Below are 19,616 nucleotides of genomic sequence, written 5' to 3'. Positions count from 1 at the left end.
TTCTAATTTATAAAATAGCTAGAAGACTTTAACTAATATTTTCTATTTAGCGCTCTAAGTTTTCCGCGATCGGCGCCCTAAAGAAGTATATCTACTCGACGTATTATACGCAGGCTACTCCGAGTATATCGGGTTTACTTAATACTCGCGATAATGCCCGTACTGCTTAGTATTATCGATCGATATAAAGACTCGCGCTTAGTATTAACGCTTAGCTTAATACCCCTTATAAGGCTAAAGCGGTTACGAAGGATTTATATCTCCGTAATATTCCCCGGAATAATAATAGAAATATAAGAAATAATTCAGAGATAATTTAGAAACGATTAAGAAACGATTTAGGAATTATTACTAATCTATCTGGTTTCTTAGCCTAATATCCTTCGTACAAAGATAGATCTTTTTAGCTAGCGCCCCGAGGAATATTACTAGGCTTATATAGAGTAGAACTCTATTAGTTATAGTATATTCTATTTTATTTTTTTACTAGTATCTTTTACTAATAGGATATATTTCCTAGGCTACCCCCCGCCTTATTACGACTATCTTTATATAGTCTAGGCCGAGTATCGCTATAATAAAATAGTAGATAGAGAATTAGTCTCGGGTAAGTTAAGAACCACCTATAGAATAAGAACTGCTTAACTAATAATTATTTTCCTAGATTTTCCCGCCGCTATCCGCCCCCCTCCCCGTAACTATCGCGTTTCGCGGGCTTATAATACTACTCCTAATAACGAGGAGTGAGTTTTTATTTTAGAAACGTTTAGGAAATATTTCTATTATACCGGGCTACTATTATACCGGTATAACTAATAATAATTAGGTATAAGTAGACTTATTTTTTTATAAGATTTAGCTTCTTTTTTTATAAATTCTCCACGATAATACGAATCACGATTCCGATAACTAAAGTCTTCCTCTTTATCTAACCATATTACCCTAACCGAAATAATAGCTCTCTTTCTAGCTTAAGCCGTCTTAGCTTAAGCGTATAACGCCGTTTATCTTTAAGCCTTCGCCTCTTAATTTCGGCCTTTAATTCACGATCTTTTTAAGCTATCTCCTATCTACGCTTCTCTATACTAAAAGATCTCTCCTTAAAAGATAAAGAAGCCTATAAAGCCTGGATTTAACCTAGGGTAGCTTACTAATAAAGATTATATTAACTTCGTGAGTGTTTTAGAGGCACCCCGCTTAACGATACGCTCCTTACGCTACACGCTAGAGAACTTTAAGAATCCGACTCTATATCGTTAAAATTAAATACCCTAAAATCCTTTAAAGGGTTAAGCGGTAACCTTAAAATCGATCGGCTACTTATTATTACACGGCTTCGCGACTAATCCCGAAATTCCTCCTCTTACTCTATATTAGCCTTATATAGTTTTCTTTCTAGAATACTATAAGGTTAGTAACTCTTCTCCTAAATATTATAAAATAGGAAAGCTTACTTTTCCGACCTAAGTAATTATCTACTCGGCCTCTTATACTAGTATTTCGCTATAATCCGGGGACTTAAAGGGAACGGGTCGTAAAATCTCTAGAGATTAGATTCTAGTTATAATCTCGATATCTACTAGAGTTAGTAAGTATATTCATAATAACTTATACTAAGCTTACCTATTAATAACTTTAAGAATATAGATATTTCGCCTAGTCCACGAGTATAAGAATTAATATATAACCTTGACCGTATTTAAATTATCGGTAATTAATGCTTCGTCTTTAGCGGGAATTCTTAAAGTAGCTCGATAAAATCCTATAGCGATATATAGGAATCGTTTATATATCGCCTAGTCACGGTACTAGGGAAACCTCCCTAGTAAATAGGTTAGTTTTCATTATTCTCCCCGAAATATTTCTAAATTATTTCTGAATCGTTTCTAGTATTAATCTAGGTAATTTCGGGGTAATACTCACGGCTAATCTCGTTATATAGGTTATTATAATCCTCCTAAGTCTAGTATTCTAGTAAACTTATAAGGATTCAGTAGTATAATCCTTCCCCTCGCTTTAGGTCGCTACCTAGAATACTTCTAATACCACGCCGGAAATAAACTATACAGAGTCGTATATAGTGAGTTACCTAAGTTTCCTAAGACTCTTTAAGCTAGTACCTCTCCTAAAGATATTTTCTAAACCCTTAAATCGCTAGTAAAGCCTAGTCTAAGGTCACCCTAAGAAAACTAGTACTATAAAGGTATTTCCACTAAATTAGAATCGTATACTTATCCTTAAGGATCCGGAAGACCTAACGAAATATATATAGATATATCTCCGTTATCTCGGAGTTTATATAGTATCTTACTAAAGGAAGCACTAAAGGATATTAGAAACGATTTAGAAACGATTTAGAGACGATTTAGAGATAATTCAGCAATATTCAGAAATATTCAGAAATATTCAGAAACGGTTTAGGAACGATTTAGAAACGATTTAAAAATATACCTCTTTCCGAGTTTTAACTATACTATACCTAAATAATTTCTTTTTACTCTATACCGCCGATATATTTATAGTTAGTCTTAACGAAAAAGGAAGTTATATCAGGAAACTTCTACTATTTTACCTACTCCTTAAAAAAGCAGATTACTTTATAGTTATATTATAATTAGTAAGAGTCCTGGATATACTAATATAGTCTATTAGAACGGTTCTATAATAATCGTTAATAAGGTACTATACTTATATATATTCGTTGATTTACTTCTTTTATTTACTTTAGGGCTAATATAAGGCCTTAACCGCCTTAATGAAAGAGGATAATCTGTTACTTACGAATAATATACCGAAGATAATCGGTATTCGTGAGGCTAGTATAAATATCTATAATTATCTTCCCTTTGAATTCTGCCACGAATTCTTTAAGTTTACTTAACTTAAGGAACGCGTTAAGTATTATTATTAGTTTATTAATCTTCGCGAGCACTCTAGTAATACTATTAATAATTAAAGGCGGGGCTTTTAAGGGTGGTGGGGGAGGGCGAACGTGTGTTCTATATAAGGTTATAATAATCCACGGTATTATATTAAAATCGTATAGCACGAAAAATCGGAATTCGACGTCGTATCGTCGTCGTTAGATTTCGCTAGGCCCTGCGATATACACCTTATCTATATTAAAGAGTTAGCGTATTAGTGGGAGTTAATTTTCGAATTATTTCTAAATCGTTTCCGAATCGTTTCCGGAACTATATACTACACGTCCTTCTTTTTCTGCGGTTCGTTATAAAAAAGTAGTAATTCTTATTAGGATTCGCTAGAATACTATACGCTATTAGATTAAATATCTATCTAATAAAGTCTATATAAGGGTAAAAGAATAAAGGGATAACCGCGAGAAAATAACGACGCGTTATTTCGCCTAGTATCCACGACTAGCACTATATTCGATATTATTAAAAGTCTATAAGGTGCTATAATTTATTAGAAATAATACGAGAAAAGGTAAATACCGAGAATATAACACTTATATAGTAAATACTAGAGTCCACTACTAGAATACACGTTTCTTCCCGGTTTATATAAATAGTCTTCTTACTAAATCTTTCTTTTACTGCCTAAGCCTATCTAATATAATATTAGTATATATATTCCTTTAATCTTAACGCGTTTTATTTACCCTAAAGCCTTTTTCTGCACCGTAAGCTCCTTAACTTCGGATCTTCGCGTATTAATTTAGTTAAGGAGCTATAGTGTTATACGCTCGTGATAGAACTCTAATTCGGAAAGATATTAGTAAGCTTTCCCGCCTTAATAAGTGTATATATAGCGGAAAACAGGTGTATCTTTAAGTGTAGCACTAGTAGCCCGAAAACTAGGTTATTTTTAAGCTATTTTATACTGAATCTAGAAGAAAATAGGTTAATAATTAATAAACTAAATACAGCTAAAACGTATAATTTTCTATAAAGACCTTTTCTCCTTATTATTTAAAACGTCTAGTAGGATAATAATAGCTACCCTAGCAGGTGATATTTAAGGTATCTTAGGAATTCCAGCTATATATAGGACATTATCCACCTCTATAGTATAAGAGCCTAGGGTAAGTCTTCTATTACTATATATAGCGGTAGAGATTAGAATTAGGACGTTTTCCTTATTTAATACCATCTAATACTAGTTAGTAACCGGTAATATAAGATAGTAGTTAGTATATACTCACTTATTTAATTTAATTCCTTTATATAACGTCTTATAGTGGTCGCCGGCTAGAATATAGTCTATAAAGATAAGGTCTTTAATTCTTATTTTTAATAAATCTAAGATTATAAAAGTCGTCTTTTTATTCTTCTAAGTCTTCGACCTCTTCTTATAGCTAAATCTTACTATTAGGATCTAGTTCCGTATACGAAGTTATCTCGAATTATTTCTTAATCGTTTCCGAATCGGTTCCTAATCGTTTCCTAATCGTTTCCCGGCTCTTCGTTGATTTATTACTATCTCCCACTCGACTTTATTACCCCTTACTTATTTACCCCTTACATTAATACCCGACACTTAAGGCGTACACGTATATTATATAACCTAGCATAGACCGTGCCCTATAGTAACCCTTAGCTTAACTCTCCGCCCCGCTCCGCCCCATACCTACCCTCAGGCTAGCCTCACCCTTAGATATCAGTTTACCTGTAACCTCTCTGTGAACGGTGGGCGTAGGCAGACTAGCCACCTTAGCCCCTCTGTCTTCAAGCGAAAGAAAGGACGGGAGAAGTGAGGCGTGGATACCGCGATATAAAGAACGGATATCTGCATTTGCAGACGCCTGAACAAAACCACAGAGGTACAACGGACAAGCCAAACTGGAGCACCCGACGTCGACATGCAAGGGACGGAAAGATCGACGGCTTTACTGGCGGACATCGAGGTCAAACGGAATTGCCGAAAGAAAAACGGGCCACTGCGACTCCTTGGGGAACACGATTCCACAACGTTCCCGAACGGAAAGGATCCGACAGTACAGTTCATCCAGTTCACTTCACCCAAGCTGGACCGCGCCCAGGGAAAGACAGGAAGCTGAAAGCTGCACTTGGCCGGAGAGAGGGACTAGAGACTAATTAGAGAAAAGGACGGAAATGACGAAAAGGGGCAAAGTTCTCGTCCCAACAATCCAACAAACGTATTCTTTCACCGCCAGCATGTCTCATTCCCGTGCTTTTGCCATTTGGTGTGCTGCGCCGCCGTTCCAGCAAACTGTCTCGATTCTGGACCGAATTCCGACTGTACTTGGATGCCTTTACCCGCGGTGAAGCGTGACGTGTCCATTTCGGGTTGTGGTCGAGGAAATTGACATCTGATCCCGTCGGGCCGCTTGATGGGTGATGCGCTGTCGTGTGGCCTGTGTGGCGATGGTGGCGCAAAAATGTTGCAACTGAACGGCTGGGCATCGTTCCCAGGACGTCGTACGAAATAGATCGTGAGTATTTTAACCGATGAGAAGAAGCAAGGCAAATTTTCAAGACCAGTTCAAGTATTAATGCTTGATTATTAATGCAACTAGGTAGCAGTTCATGTCTTCATATCATCCCAATGGGTGGGTATCTCTAATTCGATGCAGGCCTAGACTCCAGGGAAATCCAAATCTCATCAAGATGGACGAGAGCATCAAAAATACCCGTAAAACAATGATGTAAGTGCTCGCTCAGCTCCCGATGACATGATGCTGATGCTAATGCTGCCGATCTGGTGTCCAAAGCCGGGAGGGAGTGTTCCCTATGAATGATCCCAACGCCCAATATTACCTTTTTTAGACCCCACTCCATACGCTCGGTGGTGTACCCAAGCTAAAAATGAACGAAAACAGAAGAGGGCATTACCCGGCTTGAACTCCGGGACACGACGGGGATTCGAGAAGGGGGGTATCAATACAGAAGCCAAACAAAAATAGATTAACAGAAAAGGTGCATGTGATGCCCGAAATAATAATAAAAAAAAATCAAGGAATGTAATCCTGACGTCGTCCCTCGGCTAATAAAGGGACCCTGATGTTCTTCCGGTAGAGAGCGTCGTGGGTTCAACGTGTTCGGCCCCACCGGAGTAATAAAAAGCCGAGGCGAAGAAGAAAAATCTGAAATGGTGGGGAAAGAAAAGCCTAGCGTCCACGTTTTTGTCCTGCTCCGAAATGGCAGACGGGCGCACGAAGCATAGATCAATTAGGTAATCAGAAATGCCCGGAGGGATTCTTGCCGCGGGTTTGTGTGTTGCGCCGATCAATGTGAAGAAGTCGGGAGAATCCGGCCGTATGAAGAGGGCTTCGCACTAATAAGTTGTTGAGATCTGGCGAAAATAGTGCGACCGTTGTGGCAATGCTCGCGAGACGTAATAGGCTGGACACATGGTCGGGGTGGGGGTGTCTAGACCCCGACAGCCAGATAAGGTGGGGTCTCTGGCAAAGCAGAACGTTTTGCCAAGGGGGGAGGACGCGAGAATTCCCGCTGTTCCTCACTAGGATCGCAGTTCTCCCTTGCTTCACATGCACGGCCAAAGGCGGTGAGGCATGAGTTGGGCGGTGGTTGTCGACGCAGCCTCTAGTGACCTGTGTTCGTTTCGCCGGAGTTTTCGCCGTGGCTGTGAAGCTCGGCTTCTGTGGGGTCGGTTTTGGTAATAAGCTGTGGCGGTGATGACTGTGGCGAGTCATCCCTTGACTCTGTGTTTGGCTCACTCGCCAGCCTCCGCGATGGGCGTCATGGAAGTGAGCTTGCTTTTGGATGCTTTCCCCGAAGAGCTGCTGCCACCCTGGGCTTGACGGGCACGTTGGCGCTTGGCGTGCATGGCCTGGCGACGACGTTCCTTCTCGTTGACAATGTAGCGGAGGGCGGCCTCGCGTTGCAATGCCTGTCGCTCCCGTTCCATGCGGAGCAACTCGTCGTCGGCCATGGGTGAAATGCTGGAGCTGGAGCCGGAGCTGGAGACACTGCGAGCATCGTCCTCAACGGGTGCTGAAGGGAAGAGATCGTCGTCGGAAAGGTACGAGGATGGGCGGCCCGACTCAGTTGCAGAGAGAGAATCCCGGTGCGGCCACGACGGGAAAGCGCATGACCTGTCATGCGCGAGCATGCTGCTGGAGGTCACGTCCAAAGGAGCCCCCATGGAGATGGGGCTCATAGAGCTGTATGATCCGTACGAGCCGTACATGGTGATGTGTTGTTGCGGGCTACCTGGGGTAGCTTGGTGAAGTTGATGATGTTGAGTGATGGTAAAGGTGACGCTTTGAGCTTTCTTTGATTGCTTCGTAAGAGGCGAGCCAGAGGGGAGTCGATGCCCCAACGGTGTCGATTATTAGCTGCTTTTTGGATTGAAGAGGACGATCAAGGAGAAGCGGGTCGTCAGGGGATAGGGGGGCAAGATATATATAAGAATGAAAGCTGGGGGATCTGGTGTCAACCTGACAGGATCCACGGGCGGGGGGTGGGATGAACGACACGCTCCCGTCTTTTGTTTGGTGGGTCGCGTCCGGCTCCCGTTCCGGGTGTGCGGTGAGAGTCAGAAATGTCCTGCAAGGTTGCAAGGGTATTTGGGGCTGGATCCTAACTCCCGGTTCCTGAGAGATCTCGGCGGTAAGAGGGAGTGCCTAAATCGGAAGAACCGGGGGGTGAGAGGTGGAGTGGATTAGGGAAAGGGGAGTGTGGAATGTGAAAGTGTGTGTGTGTGTGTGCCGCGGGTTGGGGGGGGGGGAGCCAGCTGAACCGACCTCGTGGAAGGGAAAACGGTTGCGGGTGGGGGTACTTTCCCGACGGGACTTAGGGGTTAGGGAGGGGGAAGGGGAAGGAACGAGTCAAGCCGCCCCCGGAATCAATACCGAGGTCACCGCCCTGGCGAGACCAACTGAGTCACGGTAGATCCGAGGGCCAAGGGAAGAAGAAAAGGGCCTGGCAGAAAAACGAAGCTACGAGTAATAATGAGACGTTGTAACGCTTTTCTTTTATTGATAGGGTATGCACTCGATCCTCGGGCTGGAATGTCATTATTTTCGTACAGTTGGCAATCGCCATCACACTTTCCACACCTCGTAGGCCGTACAAGTCTGGTCTTACCGACCCAACCGATACCGGTGTCTACGTGGCAAGCTGTTCTATAGCGAAGATGGGTGTAAGAAATTCAGGTGAAAGAATGGATGGATGCCTTAATAATAGTTGGGTGGTATTTCAAGCTTTTGGCGGTGAGGCGAACAGGGTTTCAGATAGGCGGTATTGTTGATGACGCGACAACGTCAGATTCGCAAAGATTACTGAGATGAAGATCCAAAATCAGGGAATACATAGGGCCCCAATCTGGCGGGACGCGTCACAGGTCAAAGCAACGTAAGGTACATAATAATGTACATTGTGCGATAATACGTACTTTGTATATACCCCATGCAACAGCAAAAACCACGACAAAGAGAAAAAGAAAGAAAAATGGCATAGGGGCCAAAAAGGGGGAGATGGAAAAATATGAAAAGCAACAGGTGACAAGACGGTCAAGCAAGCAACCATCATCCAGCCATCCAACCATCAATCGGTGAAGAATCCAATCATTCATTCCAAAATCTCATCTAACAGCTGGCTCCCGGTTGTACTCTATAAGTGAGAGTCATGCTTGACTGAGTTGATGATCTGGGCCATCACGAGCCAGTCAGGTTGCTTTTGAGGTATGGTATGGATAATTAGTGGTCGGATACGCACAGAAGCAAGCCCAATACAACTAAGAGAAGCGGTGATTGACCTGACCGCCTCCTAATACTGGGGGAGATTGCTAAAGCCTCCCGTCGGAACGCAGCCCCGGGAATGGCCTAGGCTCGTCGCAGGAGGGAATGATAGGCTATAGTGCGGACGGCTGTACCCAAGTCTCCCCGCTAATAAAACAGCCAGGCGAAACACTGTCTCATCAGCACTTCGTAGTTCATCTACCAAATACATACGGTTTCCAACCACCGTCCCAGGGATAGTAGGTCGGCTACCGTTTCCAGTTTCCAATCACTGGGAATAGGTACTGGGAATCTGGAACATGCTGGGATGGCATGGGCCTTACATCCATCCCTACGGAGTAAGGCAAGGAGCGCACGGTGAAGAAGAAAAAAAGAAATGAAAGTGAGTGACCGGAAATCTAGGGGTTATGTGCCCCGGATCCGGGGAGGTCCCGCGAGGCCTGCTGGACGGCGGGCCTTGATTCTGTTGCGAGTCGCGGTCTATGGGCAAAGCCTGGGGTAGGTAGATCATCCCCCTAAGGTACCTTAGGTACCTAGGTAAATAAATGGGCATGCGACTTCGTGCCTATGTAGGTACCTACCTTATGTACTCTGTACGGAATACCCACCTCCATCAGATACCTACCTAAGGTACGGTAATAATGACCTTACCTAAGGTATAGTGGGTACGTGTCTTCTCCAGATCCGTCCACGACCGCTGGAACGTAACGCCTGAGGAACACAAGAGCTTGACGTTAAGAACGTTATATCTATCCGTGCTGCGTACCGAACCGTTTCTCCACATTCAACGGACAGGTAAATACGCAGTACCTTACTTCGTACATACCTAGGTACATACCTTGAGTACCTTACCTTCCGTAGGTACCTTACATACGGTACCTTATATTGTTATACAGAACCTTGTCCCCCACTCGACCCGACCGTTACGAAGCAATCACAATATACGGAGTACGTACCTACACTTCACCGTATTGAATCTTGCCCCGTTTGTCCCACTTGTTTGTTGCACGGGGAACTCGGAACACCTGATGTGACAAGGGACGCATGTTACCGTCCATGCTCTTCGTATCAAGGGATGGATGCGAAGGAAATATTGGGGGAACCGGTCGCTCCAGACCTCAGTCACCCCTTTCCCGTTGGCAACGAACCCCCAACAGCCAAGATTAGGGGGAGGAAAAGAAAAAAAGAGCAAAAGCTAAAGAAGGGGGTGTTAAGGTAAGAAGAAAGCTGACCAAGGCACCCACCATCCTATCCTGTATTTGCTATTTGCAGCGATCAATACCCTATTTCCTATTTCGGGCTATGTTGTACTGCACAGGAACAAGCCTATTATACTTGTTCGTACTTCTTACCGCGCATCCTCCAGGAATATTCCTCTTTATTTCCCACCTCTTCACATTCTCTCCTTTATCTATCGCTTATCATCTGTCAACTCTCTTTTATTTTCGTGTTTGTTTGGTTTCGTTCTCGGATTTCTGCTTAATGGATCTTGGTCAATCACAGCCCGCGTTTGCAACATACGGTTCTTGTGGGCTCAAAGTTGCTTAAGTTGCCTTGAGAATTCCCACGACGAGTGGCGTGTAGAGGCCTCTATTTCGTCCCTTTTATCCCAGGAACTCCTTGTCCGTTGTCGCTTCAACATAGGCGATAATATGGCTTCGACCACACCCATCACATTGCCGTGGTCAGCCGTCCAACACCAGTAACTATCAGTCACCAGTAGCAGTTACCAGTGATAGCCTGTGCGAGTTGGCGACTGCGGTCAGCCATGATACGCAGGAATGAAGAATGAATGGGAATTCCAAAGGAGGTCCGGGTGTCTGTCAGGTTGCGACGTTACCACATCAGCGTAGGCATTGCTTACACTCCATTTTGATTGGCATTCAAGCTCGACGTATCGTATCCTTCGCATATTAGTATCTGCCCCCTTCTTCACTTGTTCACTCCTTGTCATCTTGGGTCCCCGAAGCTGCCGCTCGGTGCCGCTCGGGGGAGACTCTGCAACCAACCATCACAAAGAAGTCTATTCTCGTCACCAAAGGGCGATAATCCTACCAGAAGGGCGCTGATCCTGTTTTTCGCCCGTCTGCCAAAGTGCTTCTCAGTCAAAGTTGAGGCCTCTCACGGTGCTTTCCCTCTTTTTTTCCCTTTTTCCCTTTTTTATTTTTACACGCCCTGCTAGACCGCCACATGGGATGAATGAAATGTATGGACCCGATCGACATCCCTTCTCGAGGCCATCCGTCGCAATGCCGGAGTCGCATAAACAAACCGAGATGCGGACAGCCATGGTGCATACGTTGTAGACTCGTCCTCTACTCCACGAGGTATGTATCAGTAGCCCAGTCTGCCATCATTTTCGAGCTTCTCGACCTTCCTGGGACGGAGTGCTCCGTGTCAACAATGCGATGACCTCCCTCCAGGCAGCAAACAGAGAACAAAGCACATGTCAGCCACGGTTGAACTTCGGGACTCAGAGCCAGAACGGTTCGGAGGTGGTAATTAAGAATATCCCCTGCCAGGGATACTCCGTACTTTTTAGGTGGGTACTTCACATGTTCGTCAAAATACACATGGGCGGGCTTACGTTGTACGTGTATAGACGCCACTTCCCGGATGTCCCGTTAGGTGCGAAAGTTGTAAACGGCCTTGCCTGAACACATCAGATAGAAATGCCGTACAAATCTTACGGAGTTATCTTCTTCCGCTTTTCGCTTTTCACGAACAGCTCGGGACGGCAACGTTTGAAGACAGGTTCGAATACTATCTGTACGAGGTATTTTTCGCGGTCCATGGATCTCCGGGCTAGAACAACTGCCCCCAGTCCAGGGATCAATAACGTACAGTCCCGGACCGGGATACCCTTCTAGCTTCTGGAGTGGATATTCCACGCGCTGGCTGTGTCGGGGTTGCGGAATTGCGGTACGATGATGGAGTTGCGTGCCGGCTATTCTTCGCTCCCTCGGTGAACCCCGGCAAAGCTTCTCTCACCTGGCAAAGTCCGTCTGCAAATTTCCCTTCTCTACGAAGTAAACGTTCAACCCAGGGAGCTATTTGCTTATCGGTTCACCCTTCTTTCCAAATGATCGATTAAAAAGCGCTGCTGTTAGTTGGTGCGACAATAGCGAGGTGACCCAAAGTTGTCACCTTTGCTGCTATCTGGTGAGTGGGTGCGGACTGCTGTGAATGCTTTATAAATATCGTCAATACATGTACACGTGTAGTATCCAGGCATCCGCCTCGCAGATGATGACGATCGGTTCGCGAGCATGTGAACCCCGGGATTTCTTATTACCAATATCCTTCATTACAACATTCAGATCACCTTGTCCGTAATCGGTCACGGAATATAGGGGGTGGTCGCCAAGCTTCCTACCCCTCAGCCATGTGCGCAAAATCTTGCTGCGAAGAGTCCGCCGGCCCGTCTCAGTATCCCTACCCCGTCCAGTGAGATGAGGACGGAGAATGCCAGCTCCAACCCTGACCAGCCTATGTCAAGTGGGGGTGCCAAGGGGTACATCTGAAATGAAATGATCTCGGTGAAGGACTCCGTGCTTGGCTATGGGCCATGGAGTGGTAATAAAAACACGTGGGATGAAGGATTTCGGACGGAAAGGAAGCGAATGTTCCTTCCAAGGGCCTTCGCGACGCTTTTAGTAGATGCCGCGAATCCTCCAAGTGGCTCGGCTCCTCCAAGGAGGCAGGTGCTTATTATTAAATATATAAGGTACATATCCTAAGAAGTGCAAAACTTTAGGTACTTCCCGTCCTATGCGAATATCGCTATCAGGCATGGTTCTGCGGGAACTGCCGACCCGCGACATGCAGCGTTACCCTACCATGTTTTGGGATAGGGAGTTAAGGGATGATATGTACATACTTACATACCAACGTATGTACAACGTACATACGCGAAGATGCACAGAATGTCAACAATCCCGCATCCCACGCTCGCGATAATACTTGCCTGTATCGCCACACCCCCTCCTTAAGAAAAGGTAGCAGTTGCGCTTAAAGGGGCACGATGTTGCTGCCACCACGGGCAACTATGTAATCCCGCTTCCTATCACAAATTTTCGTTTCGCAATCACATGTGGGCAGGCTTAAAGTCCCCATCACTTGACGGCATCGCTTGACTGCTAAAACCCCCACGACTTAGAACAACCAGACGTTGTCGAGTGGTGTGGGGTCTTGTTGGTTGTCACATGGGGGGGTTTTGTTCCTCTGGCGCTCTTATCCTCTATGACCTGCCAGAATCGGCACATGGTTATACAGTGACAAACTACAGCTGTTAATTGGAAGTCGAATGTCACAGCGACTGGTTTACTCGCAATACCTATTCTGTCGTAAGCGGAAGGTCCTCTTTTTTCTTCCTTTTTCCTCCTTTTTTTTTTCTTTTTTTGGTTTAACTGGCATCGCTGGCATAGGCTGCATATGGTGCTGGGTTTGCCGTCCCGTGTTTGACCGCCGGGATCGGACGCACGTTTATGCACCTCGCCTTCTGTCATAGAGGGCTTGATTGACTCATCTCTTCGCGGTTAGTATGTTTCGAAGCAAGCCCACCGACAAGAATTATGTACTGGAAAACTCTGCGTTGCGGTCCGTTGCTGTTGATTTGCAGAATGCCTTGTTGCATCTTGACCGCCATGTCACTCGTAAAGGATGGAAGAACGTATCGACCTGTCGAAAAGCAGAACACTAGTCTCACACCTACCCCGACAGTATGTCACGAAAACTAGATCCTCTGAGGACTCATCTTCTTTGTCTGTTGGCTGCTGTCTTGGCAGTCTCTGACTCAAAAAGTCGGAAAAGAAAATCAGGTTAATCGTCTGCGCAACGGGATCGTGGGGCTAGCTCTCCCGTCTGTCCGCCTTCTTCGTCGTATGCCTAGAAATGCAGCTGGGCACGTAACTTGGTGGCTAATGATTGCTATGGGAGTACGTTGTAATTACGAAGTAAAATCATCAAAGACTAGAGGGCCGAGCTGAGTTATGCGGAGGACCGCTAATTACTCAGAATAATCAGAGAACGGTCTCCGTTGACTGCAAGCCCTCGACGCAAGGCAGCACGTAATTGATCTAGCATCAAAGCTCGTGGCCTCCGCCCCACCGCTCCGATTTGACTCGTTCACTGCACCACGTTCCCCTCTTCCGGGCGGGGAAAGAAAAAACGAGGGACGGGTTTGGCTTCTCCCCGCTGGAAAGAACAGGGGAAGACTTCTGTGGTTCTTCTAGGGCAGCGCTTTGACGCACATACAAGGTTTGACGCATGTGGAGTTGCCCTCCATCCGAAAGATTCGCGGCGTCGGGCCGTTAATGATAAGTGGAACGTCCGTTGAGGGCGAGGATTCCTGTCTTCTCCCCTTCTAGATCCTTGCGTATGATCAGATTCCCCAGACGAACGAGTCATTCAAGACGGTGAGGTCCGATGGCTTGTCAATGTCCAAACTCGACGACTGTTCATAACCTCGTTCGAATGGTCAAGGGACATCGAAGGGAACTGGGCGAGTGGGTTTGCGACACCACCACCCAGCCCTTCACACATGTTCCAGGGATGTGAAGTTTTCTAGCAGGCATCTCTACCGTAGGAGTGGATAGGGGATTCTGTCGTTAAGGAAACCGAACACTTCGAGTTCCCCATACATATTCTCCCCACTTCGAGTTCCCTATACATATTCTCCCCACTTCGAGTTCCCTATACATATTCTCCCCACTTCGGGACAAAACGTGTCTGGCGGGAGAGCCCATGGAAAATGTCCACAGTCGATGGCCGGACCAAGGACTCTTGGTCTGCACGGCACCGTTGCTGGCTTTCCGTTTACTCAACCATCCATTTATTATTAGCCGCTGAGGCGTTCCTCTCCCTAGTGGGATCGCGGTGAGTCGAAGACCGGGAGCATGGTCTGGGAAATACGAATAAGCATTTACTCCCGGACACGTCTCGAGGATCCCGGGCCTGTAGGACCAAGTCTCGTTGGAAGGCTGGTCAAGAACACCTTCCTTGCCCCAGCGATAGTTGTCACTGGCGTGTTTTCGAAGGCCCATCGACACGTAGAATAAACCAGTTATTTCCTTGCATACGTGGCGAGGGATAAACACAAGGCCTGAAGGATGTCTTCACTGGGAGAATATACCAATTCTTCCAAAGAGGACCCGAGAGAATGAGAGCGATGCTCGACACTAGACTGGACATTCGTCCATTCTGTAGCCGAGGTGACCATGGTCATCCTGAATGGGACGTTCTCACTGGAGACATGGTTGGCAACATGCAAATCCACAAACTGGCCATTGAATCAACAGTCTTGCCTAACCAGACGAATCTGCAGCATCTCTCCGCCGTATCTTCTTTGTATTAGGTTGTGGGTTTCGGTTATCTCGAGACGTCATTTCACGCTGGAAGGTTGAGACATCTCCCTGTTTATTTTCGAGTTCCAAAATTGACTTGCAAGACGTCGACTAGTTTGCGTTTCAGCGAAACATGGGAACTCCGGAGGAATTTCATCTCTCCTCCTTTCCTTCTCTGGACCGACGGTTCGTTGAATAGGGGAGCCCCAGCCTGGCAAGGGGTCAAAAGATAAGAGTAACAGATGAATCGTTCCAGTCGACTCTGCCATGACTGCTGTCCGTAGTTAGATTTCGTACCGCTCTTGAATCCAACGACAGCCGAGGTAAATGTTGCTTTCCCATTGTACTCGGTGGCACAGTCGAGCTGTTGGCCTAGAGCCACCTGTCCAGTAACCCGATAGCAATGGAGGTAATGCACCTAAGATATACTCCTCACAGCGCCATGTATCCTAGGAGAGTGCCCTAGCAGTCATGAAGAGGCCTTAGGGATTAGCTTTGCGGGACGTCATGCTGATGAAAGGTGGTTGCCTATTGAAGTTTGAGGAGATCCACCTGGGATAAGATCAGGTATACGCCGTGGGAGAGGAGAGAATAGCAAAGATGTCTAGAGATAATATAACCACCGCCGTCAACTGTTGTGAATATGTGAAACTTATTTCTTCATTGATATCCTTGCGGAAGAATGGAACTTTGTTCGAGTGGTAAATTGACCTCGCCCGCTTACGATCGCAGCCATGGTCGCTTGACGAAAGAGAAGATTTTAAACATCCAAATCCAATGCGACGCCTCAGAGTCTGCCGATCGGATCAATGGAATCTATAGACGCTGGAGTGCCGAAGCATCGTGAATAAACCATCCATCTGATAAGAAGCGCGATGACAAAATCAGTCGGTAAGGTAGCGACTAGTAGATGTCAGCGCACGCAGAGGCACCCTTCGCTGCCTTGTCGCTTTTTGTTCTCATCTCCGAGTTCTGCTCCCCTCCATGGCTGGGCAACCAAATGGGAAAACAGTAAAAACGTCCGAAAAATGCACAATCCAGCCCAGTCCCATAACGCCGGGCACCCTGCAAACAGAACTTGCGTATATCAGTATATGCGTGTACACCTCGAAAATGAAGGGAAATATGGCAAATAGCAGCCACAAAACACTCTCAAGCCCAGTCTTAGCTCCGAAGTGCCTCCAGCCTTTCGCGCATTTGGCTCATCATAGCCTCTGCGTCCTCCTCGTCTTCTTCCTGCGCGGCAGCGGTTTCGGCCTCGACTGGCCTGGGTTCCTGGGAGACAGGGACGGTGGGAAGCTTTTCGCGGGCAGCGGGGCCACGGTCCTTGAGGATTTCGCCGAGAACCTTGTCGATTTCGCCTTCGCCTTCGGCGTCCTCAGTGAGACCATCCATGTCCTCGGGGAGACTCTCGCCAACCATCTCCTCGATAATGCCCGCCTTCATGAGTTCAACGCTAAGCTCCTGCATGGTTCCGGCAAGTTCGGGAAGACGGATGAGCGAGTTGATATCACGCATAACGCCAACGCTGGCACGGATGCTCCCCTCTATCTTGCGGACGGCAAAGGCCTCGTTGACCTGCATCTGAACGCTGTTGAGCTGTGCTTTGGATGTCACCAAACGATTGCTCGTTTTCCGCGCTCGGATCAGTTCCCTGGCAAAGTCGCGCGCCTCTTTTTGCGCCTGCTTGGCCCGCTGTGGCTCTCGCTGGGCGCGCTTGTCGGCTTGAACGATAAGGCTCTTCGTCTTAGCTTCGACTTGCTTGACGGAGGCGATGTCTCGATCGAGTTTTCGAATGTTCGAGCGGATAAGCGCGTTGCATTTTCGGAGCTGTGAGCACCGAAAGTACATATGTTAGCTCCAGCTCATGTCGGAGGCCGCAAATTGAGTGAATCCCTCATAGATTTCGACATAATGCCGGAGGAGATCTTTCCATCGCGCAACGTACTTGTGCCTGAGGGTCCGGTTTGGCAAACATGGCCCGGAGTGTCTCCATGTTGGGCGACCAGGCCTCTGAAACTGCCTCTAGCGTTGTTCAGAATATCGAAAGCAAAAAGATGCTACTTGATATAGATACTTTAGGAGAGCGGCAGGACGAAAGAGACTCAGTTGATCGTCTTCAGCTAGTGGATCGCGAAGTGGACCGTGAGGTGGTTCGTTTGCTGGAGGTTCAAATCGAGGCTCGACGGGTGGTATTCGCGACTAGGCAGGACAAGGGAGGCTAGCTAGACGTGAAGTGCTGGGTAGTGAAATCGGAACTGCCCGTGAAATCAAGCAGTTCAGAAACCCTGGAGCGAATTGGCATGAAACCTGTTGAGCAGCGGCCTTCGTACGGCGGGGCCAATTGGTCCCCGCGTCTTGGCTTGCCTCGGGAGGTTCCCTATCAGCTCCGATAATGGCACGTCAGCGAAGCTCACAGACAGTCCAGGCTGACACATGAACTACAGGTACCTAGGGTAGGTACCGCAGGAGAAATCTGTTTGTCCAACTCCGAGGGAGAACGTCATAACAAGATACATCATTCCCAGTAGAAGCAACATGTAAATGGTAAGTACTTCTCGATCATGAAGGTGGGGCTGGTGAGCAACGGGGACTTCCCTCAGCCCTGTCGTTTGCTACCTCCGGTCTGTATTCGTACCGCATCTTCGACTTTCTTAGACTTTCTATGGAAGCTTCCGGCACTCTCTCCAGTAGCAACTGCCCCCGCTATTTGAGAATCACATCTCGATCATCGCCTGCCTTACCGCCTGCCACCACCTGGGCCCGCCGTTTTTTTTTGCCCGTTCTCCTGTCCTCTCTTCATATTCAAAAAAGTCCTTCAATCTAGATCTGGCATCCTCTTCACCTCTAACGGAACTGAACTCAACTCAATTCATCCAGCTGCCGATCCCGGCGCTCGTGTTCTGTGCATAGCTACGTCAATACGCAACCCCTCTGCCACACTTTGTCATATTCCTTTCGCACTATAAGAGCTTCTCCCTACAAAGAGAACCTCTGAACAGTTCTTCGCAATGGCTACCACCGCTACCCCCGCTACCCCCGAAGGTAAGCAGCTCTGACGTGCAATATAGATGGGATGGTTCTGGAGGAAGCTGCGGTACGAGCCTTGCTGGTGTACCATGCATGGCCGCATCCTAATGCTTGCTACTGGCTCCTAAACATCAAGCGACCATATTGGCTACATATGCTGATCGTGCTTGTGCTTCAGTTCTCTGGGCCCAGCGCTCTAGCGCCACGGATGCCTCCAAGAACTTCATCTACCTCACCATCTCCGTCCCAGACATTCCCCCGTCCAACCTCAAGCTGGACCTCAAGCCCCAGGGCCTGTCGTTCGAAGGCCACTCCGAGACTCTTAAGAAGTCGTACAAGGTTGACCTCGAGTTTTACGCCGAGATTGATACGGAGCAGAGCAAGGTCCACCACACCGGAAAGAACGTCGAGATGAAGCTTCAGAAGAAAGAGCTCAAGGAAGAGTACTGGCCCCGTCTTCTCAAGGACTCCAAGAGGGTCCACTTCCTCAAGACCGACTTCGACAAGTGGGTCGACGAGGACGAACAAGACGAGGCTCCTGAGGACGACTTCTCTCAGTTCGGCGGCATGGGTAAGTGACTCCGACTATTTGATTCTGCCGTTCCAGTTCCTCACCGGGCGAAGACTAACTTGGCCGTTTTATAGGTGGTATGCCCGGTATGGGAGGCATGGGAGGAGGCATGGGAGGTATGGGAGGCATGGGAGGCATGGGAGGCATGGGAGGCATGGGAGGCATGGGAGGCATGGGAGGCATGGGAGGCGACTTCGGCGGCATTGACTTCTCTAAGCTTGGCGGCGGCGGAGACTTGGGCGGAGACGATGACGACGATGACGACGATGACGATATGCCCCCCCTTGAAGGCGAGGAGGAAGAGGAGGTTGGGGAGAACAAAACAGCAGATACCAGCAAGGGCGATGCCGGTAAGGAGGGCGCTGTCAAGGACGACGGCGACAATGCCGCGAAGTAAATTCCGTCCCTGATTTTACAACCCACCACTACATAACGACCACACATGTTCTCATGCCATGCCTTTTGCCATGCAATGCGAAACGGAGACGGAGGAGACTCGCGGTCGAAGCTCCCACCGCAACACCGGCGCCTGTATCGGTATGAATAAGGTCAGCCGGCATTGTGCGAGTGAGACGGATATCTGAGATATTGTAATTCAAAAAATATCTATTCGGCGCATGAATTGCCTCGTGTGCACAAACGATCTCCGATCTCATCTGTTGTTCATTAATTCCTCCCTGCTTCCGGGAAAGCGCGCAGCTGCATGGGACTCAAACCAATACAGAAATAAATGAATGTTTTGACCAACTTCGAACATGACTGTCCTTGCTAATCGATCCATAGGCACCAAGCCGTTCGTTCTCCGTTCCTACTTCAGCCAGCCCACCACCAAGTTATGGGCCAAGCAGCAGCAATGTTAAAGAGAAGCCTACAAAGTGACCGTGTACCCAGTGGCAAGTGGCAGTCTCAGTCGGCGATATTAGTATTTGGATGGATTAGTGATGATAATAATACAACTTCCGCCGCCACCATCGACATCAAA

The 19,616-nt window shown here is 47.2% G+C and overlaps 4 protein-coding genes across 4 annotated transcripts; 1 reads left to right on the top strand and 3 right to left on the bottom strand.

Moving 5' to 3' along the window:
* Positions 1–6,582: 6,582 nt before the first annotated feature.
* On the bottom strand, positions 6,583–7,249 carry SODALDRAFT_41057 (hypothetical protein). Its single transcript, XM_028615344.1, has one exon. It carries the CDS (start codon positions 7,135–7,137, stop codon positions 6,661–6,663), a length of 477 nt encoding a protein of 158 aa, XP_028471318.1. The 5' UTR covers positions 7,138–7,249; the 3' UTR covers positions 6,583–6,660.
* A 3,755-nt stretch (positions 7,250–11,004) lies between these two features.
* On the bottom strand, positions 11,005–15,769 carry SODALDRAFT_355724 (hypothetical protein; the record flags this gene model as incomplete). The annotated part of the gene is made up of 23 exons (XM_028613849.1): positions 11,005–11,106; positions 11,277–11,337; positions 11,416–11,503; positions 11,581–11,711; positions 11,824–11,844; positions 11,900–12,178; positions 12,208–12,248; positions 12,713–12,752; positions 12,860–12,971; positions 13,100–13,190; positions 13,257–13,341; positions 13,400–13,454; positions 13,528–13,576; positions 13,720–13,767; positions 13,861–13,885; positions 13,942–14,054; positions 14,138–14,223; positions 14,403–14,494; positions 14,627–14,710; positions 14,788–14,969; positions 15,081–15,244; positions 15,331–15,405; positions 15,745–15,769. The coding sequence occupies 23 exons, from the start codon at positions 15,767–15,769 to the stop codon at positions 11,005–11,007; spliced, it is 2,049 nt and encodes a 682-aa protein (XP_028471317.1).
* SODALDRAFT_375681 (vacuolar protein-sorting-associated protein) lies at positions 15,745–17,292 on the bottom strand. Its single transcript, XM_028614762.1, has 2 exons — positions 16,982–17,292; positions 15,745–16,863 (listed from the first exon to the last, which is right to left on the bottom strand). Exons 1-2 carry the CDS (start codon positions 17,027–17,029, stop codon positions 16,198–16,200), a joined length of 714 nt encoding a protein of 237 aa, XP_028471316.1. The 5' UTR covers positions 17,030–17,292; the 3' UTR covers positions 15,745–16,197.
* A 484-nt stretch (positions 17,293–17,776) lies between these two features.
* SODALDRAFT_327706 (HSP20-like chaperone) lies at positions 17,777–19,378 on the top strand. Its single transcript, XM_028610503.1, has 3 exons — positions 17,777–18,078; positions 18,242–18,634; positions 18,709–19,378. Exons 1-3 carry the CDS (start codon positions 18,045–18,047, stop codon positions 19,029–19,031), a joined length of 750 nt encoding a protein of 249 aa, XP_028471315.1. The 5' UTR covers positions 17,777–18,044; the 3' UTR covers positions 19,032–19,378.
* Positions 19,379–19,616: the final 238 nt, after the last annotated feature.

Source organism: Sodiomyces alkalinus, assembly GCF_003711515.1.
Source record: "Sodiomyces alkalinus F11 unplaced genomic scaffold SODALscaffold_1, whole genome shotgun sequence".
NCBI classification, from domain to species: Eukaryota; Fungi; Ascomycota; class Sordariomycetes; order Glomerellales; family Plectosphaerellaceae; genus Sodiomyces; species Sodiomyces alkalinus.
This window is presented reverse-complemented; position numbering and strand designations above follow the sequence as displayed.

Bases quoted from the DNA above. Each gene is read 5' to 3' on its own strand.
- SODALDRAFT_41057 (XM_028615344.1), bottom strand. From the start codon at position 7,137: ATGTACGGCTCGTACGGATCATACAGCTCTATGAGCCCCATCTCCATG.
- SODALDRAFT_375681 (XM_028614762.1), bottom strand. From the start codon at position 17,029: ATGGAGACACTCCGGGCCATGTTTGCCAAACCGGACCCTCAGGCACAA. The intron at 16,864-16,981 runs GTACGTTGCGCG...CGGTGCTCACAG, and splicing joins AACCGGACCCTCAGGCACAA to CTCCGAAAATGCAACGCGCT.
- SODALDRAFT_327706 (XM_028610503.1), top strand. From the start codon at position 18,045: ATGGCTACCACCGCTACCCCCGCTACCCCCGAAG. The intron at 18,079-18,241 runs GTAAGCAGCTCT...CTTGTGCTTCAG, and splicing joins TACCCCCGCTACCCCCGAAG to TTCTCTGGGCCCAGCGCTCT. The intron at 18,635-18,708 runs GTAAGTGACTCC...GCCGTTTTATAG, and splicing joins CTCTCAGTTCGGCGGCATGG to GTGGTATGCCCGGTATGGGA.